Source organism: Ailuropoda melanoleuca, chromosome 6 (assembly GCF_002007445.2).
Source record: "Ailuropoda melanoleuca isolate Jingjing chromosome 6, ASM200744v2, whole genome shotgun sequence".
Taxonomy (NCBI): domain Eukaryota; kingdom Metazoa; phylum Chordata; class Mammalia; order Carnivora; family Ursidae; genus Ailuropoda; species Ailuropoda melanoleuca.
Genome location: NC_048223.1, coordinates 57,281,828 through 57,300,853, shown reverse-complemented (window position 1 = coordinate 57,300,853; position 19,026 = coordinate 57,281,828). Strand labels below are relative to the sequence as shown.

Below are 19,026 nucleotides of genomic sequence, written 5' to 3'. Positions count from 1 at the left end.
GGGCGACAAAGCAGAGGGGAGGCGGCAACGACGCCTGCGCAGTGTGACCGGGATGGCGCATTTTCTTGCACCGACTAATGCGGTGTTGCTGGCGGCTGAGGAGGGTGGAGAGTTCTGTGGTGAAGTAGGGGGAGGGATCCATGTAGGCGTGAGGCGGAGTCTTGGTCTGAACTGTAAAGTGGGAAGTTGATGCTGGGTACTACTACTCCCGGACCGGCAGCGCGAAAGTTGTGATATCACCGTTGAACCGTGAGCGGCTGTAGTGGCGGCCGGGGGAAACCCGGATGGGAATGAGGGCGGGGGAGGCTGGAAGGCGGGGTCGAGAGGAAAGAAAGAAAGGAGGGTGAGGACCCGGATGCTGAACCGGATTGTGTTATGAATTTTCCATGCTTGCTAGAAAAGGGGAGGAGCGGTAGGCGACCCAGTAAGGCGGAAGAGGGCATCTGAGCCGAGAGGAAGCAGGAACCTCACCGACTCTGCGGGCTCTGGGCGCACGGCAGCACCTTGCAGCTCTTTTGCCAAGTCTCTGTTAAAAATCTGCCTTGAAGTTATTTAAATCCACTGCCTGTAGCTCGGGCAATTTTCTTCGGGTCTATCATCTCCCGAAGTTTGAGTGGAAGGATTCATTCTGCGTTTCACAGCTACACTTAATATTTGTATGTCACTGTTTAGCAATTTTAAAACCCGATCATTCCCTTTAAAAAAAAAAACTTGCACGGTATTTTAACTTTTTATATTGCAAGTGTATGCCCTGCTTTCATCCTCTAACGCGTTAGAAGGCACTTTCGTTAGTTCATTCAATCCTTCACACATTTGTTGAGCGCCTACCGTATAGAAAAACGGTACAGATAGCTATGAACTAAAATGGACACACAAGTGAATGTGAAATGAAATTGATAACAGTGGTGAGTGCTACAAAGGAGAGTTACGTGATGATTTAAAATAGGGAATTTGGCTTAAGGGAAGTAGAGTGAGGATCGAGCTGAGAGTGGGTTAACAGGAGTTAACTAAGGAAAGAACGTTCTAGGCAGAATAAATAACATGCTGGAAAGCCTTGTATCTAGAGGGAGCTTTTAAAGTGTGAAGAACTAACAAAATAATAACAACAACAGCAATAATAATGAGATAAAGTGTGAAGTACTGTAGCTTGACGGGGGCGGGGGGGGGGTAGCCCAGTCTTAGTTCGTTAAGGAGATTTGTTCTTATCTAAGAGCAAAGGGATGTCTTCCGAGGGTTCTCAGTCTTTTGGGAAATGGAGCCAGATCTGAATTTTGCAAAGATCTCTGGCTGAAGAGTAGAGGTCTAGATTAGACGGGCTAATGCAGGGAGCCCAACCAGGAGATTATTTCAGTAGTAGTCCACACAGAGGAGACAATTTATTTTTATATTAATATTCACCCATCAATTGTATGAACAAATTAAAGGCAGTTTTCCAGTTTTGAAAGTGAGTAGTTTCAGTCACTCTCACAGAGGCATTCTGTAGTTACTCAATCTAAAAACAGGTTAGTAGATTTCATGTAACATAATGCCTCTTTATATTTGAGTCTAGTACCTGATGGCTGAAATTTCCAGCCATAATAGAATACCGTTGCATTTAAAAAAGGGGGGGGGAGCAGGTAGGGCATAGGCCACAGTGTATAGAACCCCTGAAACTTAAGACACAAAACAGATTACTTTTCAATACCTAGAAAAATTGAGGTTCCTGTGTTTTCCCTCTGCTGAGAATACTTGTGTATAAACATCCTCTAGGAAAGGACCATTAATTCACTTGTTAGGTGAAAGTTCTTAAGATATTTTTTAAAAATTAATAACTAGTATTTTCTGGTTTTTAATGACATCCGTTAAAGCCTTAAGAATTGGAACAAAGGTTAGTTAGCTCTGACTTCTGGGCAAGAGTATACCTGTCTCCAGATGGAGAAAAAGAGTTCTTGAAAGGTGGACTCACTGATTTTTAAACAGTATAAAAGTTTAAACAAATCAAAAGTTTAAACAAATCAAAAAAATCAAAGTTTAAACAGTATAGATAAGAGATTACTAATTTTCAGATAATTTCAAAATATTTTCTGAACTTTTTTTCCCTTGTGACGTACTGCGTATTAATTGTCAGTCAAGGCAGGTGTAAAACTTTTCTACATGGAATGTTTCTCTTTGAGGTTATATTGCTAAGATGATTTCCTTTGCTGGATTGCTCAGTTCCTAAGATTGTTTCACCCAGTCATTCAAGAGAAGATTACAAAAACTACATTTTTCAGTCGTTTTGGTTCATGATCCTAAAGACCAAATGATTGTTACAGAAGCAAAGAAAGCAGGTAAAGGTAAGAAACCATCTAAAATGTGCCCAAGATGTCAGAGCAGTTAGAAAAGATAAGGACAAATAAAAATAGAAAGATACTTACAAAGAAACCAAGTAGGGATTGGATTCAACAGTAAAGAAGGATTGTAGGAAGACCATGAGTGGTAATTTTAGGAAATACCGAAGTGAATATAAAACTCAGATAATAAATCACTACAAGGGAATATTGTGTGTGTGTGTGTATCTGTATGGTGTATGTAGATACAGGGTAATATTTTTGATAATTGCATTCAAGTTAATGCATGTGTTAAATTAGAATCTCTGAAATGGATTGATTGTAAAGAAAGTATAAGAGAGAAGTTTTCCCCTTACATTTTAAGTATATAAAATTTATTCATCTTAATGCTCATTGAAAAAAGTATGCTTTACTAATTTATGTAATCAATAAAATATAGAAGTATCTAATTCTGTGGATTTGTTTTGTCATTGATTTGATGTCAACAATTTAAGCCTTTATGGTTGAGTAAAATAAGAAAGGCTTAGTATAAGTTTTGTAACTAAGGAAATCACTTACAAACCAGGTAAATACTCTGACCAATAAAATCACTTGAAGATTTTCCTTTTTTTTTTCTTACGAGGGATAATTTACGAATCATATAGTTCACCCATTTAAATTATACATTTCGGGGGTGCCTGGGTGGCACAGCGGTTAAGCGTCTGCCTTCGGCTCAGGGCGTGATCCCGGCGTTGTGGGATCGAGCCCCACATCAGGCTCCTCTGCTATGAGCCTGCTTCTTCCTCTCCCACTCCCCCTGCTTGTGTTCCCTCTCTCGCGGGCTGTCTCTATCTCTGTCGAATAAATAAATAAAATCTTTAAAAAATATATATATATACATTTCGGTATATTCACAGGGTTGTGCAACCATCACCACTATCTAATTTTAGAATATTTTAATCCCTACAGAAAGAAACTTCATACTCTCTATTCTTGCTTCCCCAACGCTAGGCAATCATCAAGCTACTTTCTGTCTTTATAGATTTACTTATTCTGAACATTTCATATAAATGGAATATAATATGCGGTCTTTTGTGACTGGCTTCTTTCACTTAGCATGTTTCAAGATTTCATATATGTAGAATTTTCTTATAAAACAAAACTGAAAGTCTACCTGTACAAAAACACCTTGAGATATAAATTACTTTGCATTTGAAACTCAAAATTAATTTAGTTATTAAGATTATGTTTCTCCTTTTTCACAGATCAGCTTTGAAAACAATGGAGAAGACTCAAGAAACAGTCCAGAGAATTCTTCTAGAACCCTATAAGTATTTACTTCAGTTACCAGGTAACTGTCTAGTTATGGTCCATATGGGGTCTTGTTATAGAGTAGTGGTCATTCAAATGCTAGCATACAGAAAAGTTTAGACTTACCAGCTCTTAAGATTTCCTATTTAATAAGGTGATACATATAAGAAAAATGACAAATAGAACTTTTTGTGTTCCTAAAAGGGACATTCTTGAAGCACTTTAAGCATTTTTAAAATGTCCAATTATACAACATAACTTAAAAAAATACTGAAAACATTTGAGTATGTCATTGGAGGTTGTATTCTTTAGGGATGCCACACATTCCTATTCCCCACTATTTAGATATCAGGGGCTTTTATGCCAATTCACATAACAAAAAGCTTCACTCTACTTTTCACATTCATGTTTTCTACTGTCATGCACACACTGCATTTCTTATGCTACTAGTTTCTTTAAGAGCCAAATAGTAATGCATCTCTAAGTCACATTACTTGGAAACATAGCCCACATTATTCCTATATAAAGATGGGTCACCAGAACATGGCTTCTTACATTAACACCTGCCTAATCACATGTATATGCATGTTTTATTTTGCTATTTTTTAAACTTGGTCTGGAAAATGATAATAGCAAGTTAAAACTCATATATATAAAAAGTGTGGGTTCTTGTAATAAAAATTCATTCGTAAACCACTTACTTAAGACTTGGAATGCTCTTTCTTATAGAAATTATGTAAAAGGTGATGTTAGTTGACAACCATAAAAACCTGTTTAGCCCATAAGATGGCTAACCTATAGACCAGTAATGTTCTCAACTCAGCCACAATAAACATCTTTTCATTTCTGTTCTAAAGTGCACACCTTTCTTTATGGGCACACCTCAGTGGTATTTTGTGTATTTCTATTCTTAGTAAGCCTGGAGAGAATAAATATGGTTACATAGGCAGAAGAGTGGTAGCTCCCCAGCTACATCTTGGAAGCCATCATGAGTAGTGTCATTTCTATTCTGGCAGACCTAAATGGAGACACGTACCTGCTAATGTCAGTACTTCAAAAGAATGGAGGGAACCATCTACTCCCCAACTCAAATTATACCCAGCCATATTGTCTGACATAACTCACCAAAACTTATTAAATGAAATCTAATGGACAGCATAAAGATACTCCATAGTACAATAGAAGCAATATAAAAGGATCCTAAATTTTTTTGGTATAAATTACCTTCCACTATGATGATTCCAGAGACAAAAAAATAAATAAAATAAAATCCTTCTTATAAGTTAAAATCCAAACATGTTAAAGATGAAATCCTTAAGATCCAAAGGACAAAGAAGATATACACTTTTTAAAAAGCTAGCCAATCTGTTACTATTTTTAAATTCATTACAGATAGTAAACCTCTTTGTTGCCTACACCCAGGGCAGACAACGTCCCTTGGCATGGTGCTGCTTTTTATTGATATATAACTGCATGAACAATGATTGTAAGTACAGCTTGGAAAGTTAACCAGGGGGGCACCTGGGTAGCTCAGTCGGTTGAGCATCTAACTTCAGCGGAGGTCATGATCTCAGGGTTCTGGGAGCAAGGCCCATTTTGGGGCTCTGCACTCAGCGGGGAGCCCACTTCTCTCTCTCCTTCTTCCCCTCCCCTCCCCACTGTGCATGCGCGCTCTCTCAAATAAAAAAATAAATCTTTAAAAAAGGATCAAAGAAAAAAACACAAAAGAAGAACAATGCGAAGGAAAAGTACCTGCTATTTAAGAAAAGGCCAAGGGGTGTCTGGGTGGTTCAGTCAGTTAAGCACCTTGACTCTTGATTTCAGCTCAGGTCATGATCTCAGGGTGGTAAGATCAGATTCTCTCTCTCCCTCTACCCTACCCACACCCTCTTTTCCCCCGGAAAAAGAAAAAGCCAAAAGACCTCTTTTGAGTGATATTTATTCAGCAGTTAGTAACTACACTTACTTCAGGGTCTCCCACTGAGAAACATGAGGTGGTTTCTCCTGCATTCTACTCATCTGTTGGGCTTATTTTGTAACAAGTTTGCAAACACTGGCTAGAACTGGGCTATGGTAAAACATGCCAGTTATCAGTGCTGTAGAGTCTGAAGAGTGTCTCCTGTTCTGCTACTGTGCAAAGCAAGGATTGTCTGTAGCTACATTTTAGTAATGATGTTTACTGTGTAATGAACTTCTGTAACATTTTTTTTTAATCCTCATTATCTTGAAGTTGTATTTTAAACCATTAGATAACATTTAAAACTCTCATTAGGTATCTCACTTTTTTTTAATCAAATATAATCNGGGGCGCCTGGGTGGCACAGCGGTTAAGCGTCTGCCTTCGGCTCAGGGCGTGATCCCGGCGTTATGGGATCGAGCCCCACATCAGGCTCCTCTGCTATGAGCCTGCTTCTTCCTCTCCCACTCCCCCTGCTTGTGTTCCCTCTCTCCCTGGCTGTCTCTATCTCTGTCGAATAAATAAATAAAATCTTTAAAAAAAAAAAAATATATATNACTTTTTTTTAATCAAATATAATCTTGCGTCCATTATAGAATATAACCTCAAAAGATTTTCCTAAAGAAATAGAAAATTATGGGGTACCTGGCTGACTCTGTGGAGCACGTGACTCTTGACCTTGGGATTGTAAATTCAAGCCCCACTTTGGGTGTAGAGATTACTTAAAAAGAATAAAAATCTTTGGGGTGCCTGGGTGGCTCAGTCAGTTAAGCGTCTGCCTTTGGCTCAAGTCATGATCTCAGGGTCCTGGGGTCGAGCCTGTGTCTGGCTCCCTGCTCAGTGGGGAGTCTGCTTCTCCCTCTCCCTCTGCCCCTCCCCACCCCCACTCATGCTCTCTCCCTCTCTATCTCAAATGAATAAATAAAATCTTTAAATTACGAAACAAAAATCTTTAAAAAGAAATAAGGGGTGGAAGAATTGGTTGATGGGCATTAAGGAGGACACTTGATGTATTGAGCATTAATGTTATGTGCAACTGATGAATCACTAAATTCTACCCTGGAAACTAATAATACAGTATATGTTAACTAAATTGAATTTAAATAAATTTTTTTTAAAAAAATTGGGGGGGTACCTGAGTGGTTCAGTCTGTTAAGCCTCCATCTCATGATTTCAGCTCAGGTCATGATCCCAATCTGAGGGTTGTGAGATTGATCCCTCATCAGACTCCCCGAGGAGTCTGCTTGAGATTCTCTCCCTCTCCTTCTGCCCCTCTGCTCGCACATGCGCTCTCCTCCCCTTCCCCAAATAAATAAATTAAATTAATAAATAAAATCTTAAAAAAAAGAAATAGGAAATTGCATTATGGATAATAAACCTATTTTTCGCAGAGAACTTCTGAGTTCCTAAAGTTATCTAAAGGTGGGCCAGACCATTTATTCTGTTGGAAAGTCGTTCTTGCTAATAAGAAATTATAATAATTAACAATTATTAATATTGGGATTTTCTGAAATTTGTGAAGTCAAATGACTTTTATTTATTTGCCTTAGTGTAGGTCCCCAGGCCAGAAGTCAGTAATGTTAAGGTCTTCTAAAGAGGAAAGGTAATTGAGGACACCTGGGTGGCTTGGTTGAGCATCAGACTTTTGACTTCGGCTTAGGTCATGATCTTGGGGTCATGGGATCAAGCCCTAGCACCAGGCTTCGCATTCAGCAGAGTCTGCTTGTCTCTCTCCCTCCCTCTCTGCCCCTACCCCCACTCACGTGCTCTTTCTAAAATAAATATTTTTTAAAAATAAATAAAGAGGAAAGGTAATTATTGTTTGTTTTTTTTTACTTTTGAGGGTTCTCTATGACTAGCACCTGTTAGAATCTTTTTGGGGCCTTAAATCAGTCCAGACCCCAGAATCTGGTTAAAGGAATAAAAAATATTAAAACACAACTGCATTACCTGCAAGTTAAGCCATTTATTCTGTTTTCTATGTACATTCTAGAGCAGAAGGGAAAATGTAGCTCCACATTGATTCTTTGTGTTCTTCATCTTCTGAACTTGTTTTTTAAAGCAATGTGGGTTACTTTACACAGATGTGCTTTGTAAGTATAGCTCAGATTGGCCTTTGTTGACCTGGAAAGTAGATCAAAAGTATAAAGTATATAGCTGCCCCCCAGACCATATTCACCTTAAAGGTTAGTAGACAGAACATACTACTTCTTGAACCCTAAGAGATCCTTCCCTTTTAGACTTCTCACAAAAAGTTCAACTTTCTTTCATTTGGATATGTGATGAGAGCTTATGTATTCATTTGCTTGGGTGATTGGTACAGAGAAAACAGATAGTCTTAGAAAATACTGTTTTTGTTCACTGAAACATTTTATGTAACTTTTTTTCTGAAACCTCATCTGAAATTAGGATGTTACTATATGCAGTCACTCTAGCAGGAAGCTCATAGAACATTATTAAAAGAACTGTTTGGGGTTTTTATCTACCATTCCTTTATATTTGGGCTAAAATGAGTTCTATTGATAACCACTACCCAAAGACCCCTTGAGCTTTCCATGTAAGAAAACGATAATATTGAAAAACTAATGGCCCTAGTCAAAATAAAGAGATTAACTTTTGACTGCACTGGGGTGCTACAAGGGAATACTTCAGGGAATGGTCATCTCATTTTTTGATAGGAAAGAAACAGAGTTGTACAATCTCTAAAACCTTAATTTAAAAGAATGGTAGATAATTTTAAGACGTAATTTTATGAGATTTTATTGAACTCAATAGCAAAGTACATTTCCTTACAAATACCTATAGTTCTCTGAAACACAGTGCTAATTAACTGCCACTGACTAGACTGACTTATTTTTCAAAAAAGAAATGAATTAGATCATAGTTGCTAAAATGCCCATTTCATTCCAAAATCATTGATACAAGTTAAGATGAAAGGAGTGGGCTTACTAGTGGGCTGTTTGAATAATTTAGAATCTCTTTGCCTGCCCTAATTTTGAAAGGCTGTGAGCTTTTAGAATGAATTTTGGTAGAGGGGGCAGTAGGGGCCCAGCAGTGATGGGATTGGATTCATCAAGGCTGAACAGTTCGCAAGGAAGTTTCTGAATGTTTTTTTAATAGCCGAAATACTAATTTTATTACCAAATTTTATTCTTTAATTTCAGGTAAACAAGTGAGAACCAAACTTTCACAGGCATTTAATCATTGGCTAAAAGTTCCAGAAGACAAGCTACAGGTATTTAGGCAATTCTAACCTCATTCTTTTTTTTTTTTTTTTTTTTTAAGATTTTCTTTATTTATTTGACAGAGATAGAGACAGCCAGCGAGAGAGGGAACACAAGCAGGGGGAGTGGGAGAGGAAGAAGCAGGCTCATAGCGGAGGAGCCTGATGTGGGGCTCGATCCCATAACGCCGGGATCACGCCCTGAGCCGAAGGCAGACGCTTAACCGCTGTGCCACCCAGGCGCCCCTCTAACCTCATTCTTAATCCCTGACAAATTAATAGATGTCACATAAAATACTCCTTGTTCTTAATTGAGTTTAATGTGCATACATGTATTGTTTTATACTGAGGTTGCTAAATAATTATTCATTGCAGAAACTAAGAAATCTGAGACTCTCATAATCTGTTAATTAAGTATTTATAAGCTGTTTTGAGTAGCTCAAATAAAATGAAATTGTTACTTGTCTTTTTTGTTAGATTATCATTGAAGTGACAGAAATGTTGCATAATGCCAGTTTGCTCATTGACGATATCGAAGACAACTCAAAACTCCGACGTGGCTTTCCAGTGGCACACAGCATCTATGGAATTCCATCTGTCATCAATTCTGCCAATTATGTATATTTTCTTGGCCTAGAGAAAGTCTTAACCCTTGATCACCCAGATGCAGTGAAGCTTTTTACCCACCAGCTTTTGGAACTCCATCAGGGACAAGGTCTAGATATTTATTGGAGGGATAATTACACTTGTCCTACTGAAGAAGAATATAAAGCGATGGTGCTGCAAAAGACAGGTGGACTATTTGGGTTAGCAGTAGGTCTCATGCAGTTGTTCTCTGATTACAAAGAAGATCTAAAGCCACTACTTAATACACTTGGGCTCTTCTTCCAAATTAGGGATGATTATGCTAATCTACACTCCAAAGAATATAGTGAAAACAAAAGCTTTTGTGAAGATCTAACAGAGGGAAAGTTCTCATTCCCTACCATTCACGCTATTTGGTCGAGGCCTGAAAGCACCCAGGTGCAGAATATCTTGCGCCAGAGAACCGAAAATGTAGATATTAAAAAATATTGTGTACATTATCTTGAGAATGTAGGTTCTTTTGAATACACTCGGAGTACTCTTAAAGAGCTTGAATCTAAAGCCTATAAACAAATTGATGCACGTGGTGGGAACCCTGAGCTCGTAGCTCTAATAAAGCACTTAAGCAAAATGTTCAAAGAAGAAAATGAATAATATTAAGCGATTTTTGATTAGGCCTGGTAGCTTATTGCAGCTGACTATTTTTTTGTCTTTTAGCCTATCACTTTTTTAAAAATTTGGACCAAGCTGTCTGTCTCCACAAACTGAGTAAATAGGGGTGATGTGAATGAGGTTACTTCAATTTAGAACCCCTTTGTACAGATAATCATCATAGTACAAAGTTGAAAAAATCAAGAGGAGACACATTTAAATAGGTCTAATTTGAATGTCAGAATGTGCTATGTTTGGACCTTATGGACAAGTGCCACTAATGTTCTGTTGATTCTGTCAATAAAGAAGACTTCAGCTTCCAGAAATTTTTATCCAGATACTTTCTGACTGTACTGTATGGACAATTCCCCATTCGCCTACCCCAGTTCCAAGCCAGTGACTCCTGGTGACCAGTTTCTGTGGCGAGCTGGTCTAGAGATCACTGGACCTCTTTTTTCCTAAATGTTGCTACTTAGAATATCTCGTTCTCCTCTTGGAAAGTCCCTCACTAAAGTCTTCCATGAAAAAGCTGACCGTGATAAGCAGTAAGTGCACTAGTCTTTTCTCTTACCCTCTTCCTTTTTTTCTTCCCTGCCCAGCAAATTCTGCTCTTTAGCCAAAGGGTCTCCACTTAATGAAATTTATATGCTAGCCCAAATTCATTCAATTTTCCTTGTAATTTTGATTCAAAAACTGATGAATATCTGGATACAGCAATGTCTTTCCATTTAGGAAGAAACAAGGTACATGGAAAAAGTGTTTAGGAAGAAGCCTTTATTTAAGCCTTTTTTTTATTTTCCTATTGGTTAGTAGTAAAAATCATAAAAGAGCTGCTTGCTCACCTTGAGTACAAAAGGGGGGGGGGGGGAGGGGATGCTCTTTTTCTTTGCCACCCACATCACTACTCCCCCTTGAAGGCAATTGGTGCTTAAATAGAAAGGGAAGTAGGTAGCTTTAATCTCTGTGATTAAAGGATTGAGAAGTGTTAACCTAAGAGCTTGTGCCCAGCTGAAAAGTAGTCAAAGGCTATGCTATCAGGCACTAATTAGCTTTATAGTGCTTTAACCCTGACTCTCTATCCCTTTTGTGTACTTTCCACCCCCAAGCCCCTGGAGCCATCTGGCAATAAGAGGTAGGAGAAAACAAAAGAAAAACCCTGATCCTTCATTTGCAAGTGTTGCTGACCTCCCAAAATGAAACTGTGTTTTCCAGAAACATTGCATTTTGCTTGATTGGTTCCATTACAGTATGTTCTATCAGATTTAATCACTATGTACTTGTATGAGAAATTCTTACTGAAGCCCTCAACCTAAATCTTTGAAGAGTTGGGTACTACCTTTACTAGCTTTTAAAATAATTTGAATCTTCCATTTTAATTGATACAAGGAAAACTTAAAATCATGGGTATTTATGCTGCGTTATGGAAACTTGAACTTTGTGTTTATGAATCCATTACTTAAAAGAAAAACTTAAAGATTATTGAAAAAGACCGTATGCTAACTATATAGACAAAATATTTATCTTTAAGATGAAGACAGCTTAAGTTGATTATTCCTTATCTAATCAAAAAATTTGTCCTGGTGCTATTCATGATTCTTTTGTCATTTGTATCTGGTCTTTGTCAATGACAAATGCTTGACTTTGAATTGGGGTCTTACAAAAAGAGTCATTTTATCCATTAAGTAATCAAAAATCTATTCTTTTCACTTGAACTATAATCACAGTTGACAATAAAGGAGAAAAATAATGTTAAGAGTAAATCTAATAAAATATATTAATTTATCTACTTAGGTTTAAACTACAGTTTTTTTTTTTCTGCATGAAGGAATGTCTTGGAAGCAAAGTAAGTTGGATTTTGTCATGTAGAACACCTGTAATTTTAAAACGTTTTCACATTTTCTAGGCTATGGAGGTTCAAAAATAAATTGATTTTTTTCCTTGCCAAAACCAAAAGAATGAAGGCTAAATTATGTTGCCATAAATCACTTTCAGCAAGATTTTAAATCCATCAGCTCTTCTCTGTTCTACTCCATTCCACTGTCTTAACTTCTAACTTGACTTCCTTCCCTTCCTGACCTATGCCCTATAGCCATTCACTTCAGGCGGCCTTTCAAGAGCTTTCTCAGATCACTTTCCTCCTCTCCTTAGGCCCTTCTCATCCTGCCAGTTCCCAATCCTGGGATGCATCCAGTCACCCCCTCCTTTGCTCCTCCCAAGTTGCTCAGTGCTGCTGGGAGTGTTTCCAGAACTGCTGTTACAACCATTGCAGGTTAATATGTTAAGGCCTCGGGGCGCCTGAGTGGCACAGTGGTTAAGCGTCTGCCTTCAGCTCAGGGCGTGATCCCAGCGATCTGGGATCGAGCCCCACATCAGGCTCTTCCTCTATGAGCCTGCTTCTTCCTCTCCCACTCCCCCTGCTTGTGTTCCCTCTCTCGCTGGCTGTCTCTCTTTCTCTGTCGAATAAATAAATAAAATCTTTAAAAAAAAAAAATATGTTAAGGCCTCAATAAGCCCTTTTATTGTTTATCTAATCCTGATAGAGGTTTCACATTTGTCCATCTAATGTCCCCTACTTCTTTTCCACTCTTTTCCCAGTTAATGGAAACTCTGCAGACTTTCCTCCTCTCTACTTCTTAGGTCTGTCTTCAAATTGTCTGCCTTTCGTCTCGAGAAAAGTTGTTTGTCCTCATTCCATAAGGCCAAGCAAGCCTTCCTGTTCTTGTTTCCCTCCCTTTCTGTCTCTTGGCCAATTCAGTTCCCTGCCTTATTATCCTCAAGATTTATCCATTGGCTCTTTTTTTAATCAGTGTATTCAGAGGAAGGAAAAGGGGAAGGAAATGTACATAGATGAAGTACCTATTGGGTACCAGATGATTTGTTTTTTCTTCAAGCATTTGCTGAGCAGAGCCAGGACCTTGGATATATTTCAAAGCACATTGTTCTGTACAGCTGGCCTCCCATTCTCTGTGGACACTTAAACGTGTTTAAAAGTTTGGAAAGCACTTGTCTATTATAATAACATACATTCCAACCAAAGTGGTCTTTCCAAAGCATAACTCTGATTGTCATTCGTATATCTTATATTCTTTTTGGTTTGTTTGGATCTTTTGGATTTTATTTATTTATTTGAGAGAGAGAACACATGAGCAAGGAGGAGCAGAGGGGGCATGAGAGGGAGAAAGAATCTGAAGCATACTCCCCGCTCTGCTCCAACAGAGCCAGGCACTGGGCTGATTCCATGCCCTGTGAGGTCATGACCTAAGCCGAAACCAAGAGCCAGATAACCAACTGAGCCACCCAGGCGCCCCTCCGACATTCTCTTTGAATCCTCGGTACTGCCACTTATAAATCCCTTGGTATAACATATAAGGCTTTCCAAAATCTGATCTCCAACCCACCATAACTAACCATATTTCCTAACACTTCATTCTCCCCACACAGCTTATGCTCTGCCGTAAAATAGTACTTACCATTGCTGAGACCATCTATTTTCATTTGATTCGCTTAGAGTACTTCCTGAATGCGTATGTGCTAGGTCTTTGTTAGGCTTTGGTGATGTAAGAGTGATAAAGACACTATTCCTTAACTTTGTAATTTTTCTGTGATGGAGACTAGTAAGTAAATAGCCAATTATTAAACAGCATTGTTGTGCTGGAATTGGAACCCCTAATTACTTGTTTACTTGTCTCCCATTGCATTGGAAACTCATTAAGGGCAAGGACTGTGACTTATTCACCCTTGTATTCCCAGGAGCACTTAATAAATATTTATGAATGAATAAATCTACTTGAAACTAATCTCCCACCTCTCAAGGGTTCCATTAAAAAGATGTGTGTGAAAAGATATAAACTTCAAATGTTAGCTTTTGTGTTAATGTGGTTCTACCTCTTTCTCAAATGATTCCTACTCAATGTTCTATTCTCTTCTGAAAGGATTCTTAAGACTGCTTACTGTTTTGTCCATGATTATCATTTTATCCAAAGCCTGGCCTGAGATTCAAGTCCTGTAACTGCCTAGTCACTTGAGTTTTCCATCACCACCTTGAAATAAAATAATTAAAATCAACCAATGCTTCCCTTCAATCCCTCTACCAATCCAAACAATGGAATGAAACCACTTTTACCCATGCCTTTTCTTTCTTTTTTTTTTTTTTTAAGATTTCATTTATTTATTTGAGAGAGAGAGAGAGCACAAGCAGGGGGAGAGGCAGAGGGAGAAGCCAACTCCCTGCTGAGCAGGCAGCCCGATGCGGGACTCAATCCCAGGACTCCAGGATCACTCCCCATGCCTTTTCTGTCACCGTCTTCATGCTTCAAGTGATCCAGGAGTGTGTATTTGATTTATTTACCCCCATCTCCTCCATCTATCCAGTCCTCCCAAGTCTTGTAGCTTCATGCTTTTTTTTAAAAAAGATTGTATTTACTTGGCAGAGAGAGAGCACAAGCAGGGGGATCTGCATGCAGAGGGAGAAACAGGCTCCCTGTTGAGCAAGGAGCCTAATGAGGGACTCAATCCTAGGACCCTGGGATCATAACCTGAGCCAAAGGCAGACACTTAGCCAACTGAGCCACCCAGGCATCCTGATCGTCCTTTTTTTTTTTTTTTTTTTTTTGAGATTTTATTTATTTGAGAGCAAGAGTGAGAGAGACAGCATGAACGGGAGGAGGGGTAGAGGTAGAGGGAACAACAGTCTCTCCACTGAGCAGGGAGCCCAATGCAGGGCTCAATCCCAGGACTCGGGAATCATGACCTGAGTCGAATGGGGCAGATGTTTAACCAACGGAGCCACCCACATGCCCTCATTTGTCCTTTTGAGATGTCTCTTATCTGACCCTTACTTTGCATTTTCCCTGTCATTAGAACAGGCTTTGTTGCCATACATAGCAAGGCTGATCTTTGGTGGTTAGAGTACAGAAAGACTCATCATAATGGATCCCACAATAATGTGAATTCAGATAAAATGCAATTGGTGTTTGGCTTTTCAAACCGCCACCACCTCCAGCTGGCTACTACAGACTTCCTCTGGTTATCTCATTAATCTTAGAGTAATGCAACCTCGTATTTTATGTAATTGAATATACTGGACCTTAACAAGTGGTATAACTTACTTTTACTATATACTAGCTAGTGAAATATATAGTAGTACAATAAGCAATAATATTAGTAATAATGTAAGTTTCAATATTAACCCATGAGTTCAGGTTAATTTTTTAGGATGTTTTATGACCATTGATAAATGGGCACCTTTTCACAGAGATGTCTGGAAAATGTAGCACTAGCTGCTTTATTATATGCATTCTTTTTTTTTCAAAGATTTTATTTATCAGAGAGAGAGAGAGCACATGAGCAGGGGGAACAGCAGAGGCAGAGGGAGAAGAAGGCTCCCCACTGAGCAAGGAGCCCGATGCGGGACTCAATCCCAGGACCTTGGTATCATGACCTGAGCCAAAGGTAGATGCTTAACCAGCTAAGCCACCCATGTGTCCCTCATTTTTCTTTTTGGATTTTTTTTAAAGATTTGTTTGTTTGTTTATTTTGGGGGTTGGGGGAAAGGAGAGGGAAAATCCCAAGCAGACTACATGCTGAGCACAGAGCCTGACAAGAGGCTCGATGCCACAACCTTGAGATCATGACCTGAGCCCAAACCAAGAGTCAGACACTCAACAGACTGAGCCACCCAGGTGCCTCTATGTGCATTCTTTATAAAACACTGTATGCCTTAGGAGAATGACCCATTGATTATCCTTGAATTATATTTGCTATTGTATGTAGAGTACATATCTGAAGATCTGAGAATTGGTTTAATGAATAATAGAAGATATTTAATGGTAAACTACAAAAGTAATTTGTAAATCTTACCAAAGCTTGTAAGGTCACTTAACAGAAATTGTAAAATGCGAATAAACACTTGAAAAGTAAAAAATTTAAAGAGATTTAGTTGCAATAAATGATATTCTTACAAATGTCAATGTTTTACAAGAAAATGACTATTAAAGCTAACAGACTGAAGCACCTGGCTGGCTCAGTCAGTAGAGCTTGTGACTCTTGATCTCAGGGTCATGAGTTTGAGCCCCATGTTCGGTGTAGAGATTACTTCAAAAACAAAATTTAAAAATTAAAAAAAAACTGACATATTAAGTCAACCATAAAGAATTTGACATATAAAACTAAGTAAAGGGGGGCGCCTGGGTGGCTCAGTCGTTAAGCGTCTGCCTTCAGCTCAGGGTGTGATCTTGACATTCTGGGATCGAGCCCCACATCAGGCTTCTCCACTGGGAGCCTGCTTTTTCCTCTCCCACTTCCCCTGCTTGTGTTCCCTCTCTCGCTGGCTGTCTCTATCTCTGTCAAATAAATGAATTTTTAAAAAAATCTTTAAAAAAAAAACTAAGTAAAGGAAACTGAAGATGAAGCAGGTTATTTAAACCAATAATGATAATGTTCCACTCTAGGGATAATTTATGTAAATAATTTTCTTTTATCTCCTTCTTCACACGATGGCAACTTACTGTAACAATCTCTGAAGCCACCTTGTGCTTTCGTTTTTCTCTTCCTCTGGCTTGAAGATCAGCCTACCTTAAGAACAAAGGGAATTTATTGAAGGAATCACCAGGTTCAGGTCAGGTTCAGGACAAATAACCAAGATAGAACAAGGACCAGAAAATAGCTGTAACAGCAAGTACTGTTTAGGCATTTGGTCAGAGTCTGCTGCCAGATGAGGGGACTCCAACAGTTTTTTTCCACTCAAGATCTCCCTGGAGGGGTGCCTACTGTTTCAGTCAGTTAAGTGTCCAACTCTTGATCTCAGCTCAGGTCTGGAACTCAGAGTCATGAGTTCAAGCCCCACATTGGGCTCCACGCTGGGTGTAGCGCCTACTTAAACAGAAAAGAGAAGGGGAGGGAGGGGAGGAGGAAAAAAAGGAAAGAAAAGAAAGGAAAGGAAAAAAGAAAAGGAAAGAAAAATCTCCCTGGAGGCAGAATCCAACTGGCCAAGATTAGGTCACTTATTACCCTTTGGCTGTAGCAGTAAGAGAAGGACATAGCAACCTTCCGGGACTCCGTGGCTTCTGTATGGGAAGACGATGCTGTGGCTACATACAACTGTGGAGTGGTAACTTGCCGAAAGGAAACAAAGATGGGATTAGAAAGAATGAGGGTGGCAGAGTGTTGCCATGGCCGTGTGCAATCACTACAATTCCATCCCTGTGTCTACCTCCCTCCTCAGAGACACTTCTGACAGAACCTCCACTGGCCTTGCCAGGGAGACCAATGAACAGGTGTTTGTCAGTTGTAAACTTCAAAGCACAGACGGTAACTTCTATTACTTGTGGAAAGAGGATCGAGGAAATGAAGGCTTTTCCGGAAAAGTTCTAGCAGAATGGCAGAGGTGAAGATTTGTAAATCATGTACAATATATATTTAAATAAACGGATTGAATTTCAAAACAACAAAAAGGCCTTGCCTAGAGGAGCCTATGCCTTTTTTTACATACCCCTATGTAAGAGTATAACAAAGGAAGCTAGGTCAACAGTAGAAGGGGTGCCTGGGTGGCTCAGTTGGTTAAGCATCTGCCTTTGGCTCAGGTTATGATCACAACTTCATTTCTTTTTTTTTTTTCTTTAAAGATTTTATTTATTTATTTGACAGAGATAGAGACAGCTAGCGAGAGAGGGAACACAAGCAGGGGGAGTGGGAGAGGAAGAAGCAGGCTCATAGCAGAGGAGCCTGATGTGGGGCTCGAACCCATAACGCCGGGATCACGCACGCCCTGAGCCGAAGGCAGACGCTTAACCGCTGTGCCACCCAGGCGCCCCACAACTTCATTTCTTTTTAAGTCTGAGTAATAGTCCATTGCATGTGTAGACCACATTTTGTTTATCCATTTGTGAGTTGATGGGCATTTGGGTGGTTCCTACTTCTTGGCTATTATGAATAATGTCACTGAACATTTGCATGTAAGTTTTCGTGTGGATGTATTTTTTCATTTCTTTTGGGTAATGTAATGGACTGAGTGGTCGTGTTCCCCCAAAACACATTTTGAAGCCTCAACCTCCACTATTTCTGTATTTGGAGATAGGACCTCTATGGAAGTAATTATGTTTAAATGAGGTCATAAGGGTAGGGACCTGATCCAACAGGGTTAGTGTCCTTACAAGAAGAGATAAGAGAGAGCTATTTTCTCTCTCTGTTATGTGAGGACACAGTGAGAAGAGAGCCATCTGCAAGCCAGGAAAGAAGTGCTCACCAGGAATAAAGTTGGCTGGCACCTTAATCTTGGACTTGAGTCTCTAGTACTGTGAGAAAATAAACTTCTGTTGTTTAAGCCACTCAGTTTGTGGTATTCTGTTATAGCAGCTCAAGCCAACAGTGAGAGGTAAATCCTAGAAGTGGGATGGCTGAGTCATATGGTGATCTTGTTTTACATTTTGAATAGGGAATATATACTTAAGATATACCCCCTTAGGTGTACGAAATGTATATAAAAATATATTTATTTATTACGGCAGTATGTATAATAGAAAAAAGTAACAAATGTCCATCCATATAAATTGATCAAATCACTGTCTATGATTGAGTGCTGCAAAACTATATACTGGGTACCTGGGTGGCTCAGTCAGTTTAGTGTCTGCCTTCGGCTCAGGTCATCTCAGGGTCCTGGAATGGAGTCCTGTTGGGCCCCCTGCTCAACGGTGAGTCTGCTTCTCCCTCTGCTCCTTCTCCCACTCGTTCTCTCAGTCTCTCTCTCTCTCAAATAAATAAAATCTTTAAAAACCCGAAAACTATATACTATAAGGATATATAGATATAGATGTAGATATAGATATTTATAGATACAGGTATTAGCAAAATACTTTTTTTTAACAGAGAAGTTTTATTGATCCATATTATTTCCAACTATTAATGGCAAATAGAGTTATAATGAAATATTATAAATGTTACCATAATAACAGCAATAAAATTGCTTAAGTTAATTTGCAAAACACTGAAATACATAGTGGGACTTAATACTCTTT

The 19,026-nt window shown here is 39.0% G+C and overlaps 1 protein-coding gene across 11 annotated transcripts; it reads left to right on the top strand.

The window, feature by feature from the left end:
• The first annotated feature begins 28 nt into the window (after nt 1-28).
• Nucleotides 29-11,798, top strand: GGPS1 (geranylgeranyl diphosphate synthase 1). Of its 11 annotated transcripts, none has more exons than XM_034662489.1 (6): nt 29-249; nt 2,154-2,315; nt 3,554-3,639; nt 5,022-5,085; nt 8,721-8,791; nt 9,257-11,798. In XM_034662489.1, exons 4-6 carry the CDS (start codon nt 5,073-5,075, stop codon nt 10,016-10,018), a joined length of 846 nt encoding a protein of 281 aa, XP_034518380.1. In that variant the 5' UTR covers nt 29-249; nt 2,154-2,315; nt 3,554-3,639; nt 5,022-5,072; the 3' UTR covers nt 10,019-11,798. The 11 variants fall into 11 exon arrangements, with proteins under 11 accessions (XP_034518380.1, XP_034518379.1, XP_011216228.1 ...); XM_034662488.1 differs by having other exon boundaries at nt 4,992-5,085; XM_011217926.3 differs by lacking the exon at nt 5,022-5,085 and having other exon boundaries at nt 2,194-2,315.
• Nucleotides 11,799-19,026: the final 7,228 nt, after the last annotated feature.

Coding starts and splice junctions, on each gene's coding strand:
- GGPS1 (XM_034662486.1), top strand. CDS start 285: ATGGGAATGAGGGCGGGGGAGGCTGGAAGGCGGGGTCGAGAGGAAAGA. Junction 344..3,553: donor GAGGAAAGAAAGAAAGGAGG/GTGAGGACCCGG, acceptor CCTTTTTCACAG/ATCAGCTTTGAAAACAATGG. Junction 3,640..8,720: donor GTATTTACTTCAGTTACCAG/GTAACTGTCTAG, acceptor CTTTAATTTCAG/GTAAACAAGTGAGAACCAAA.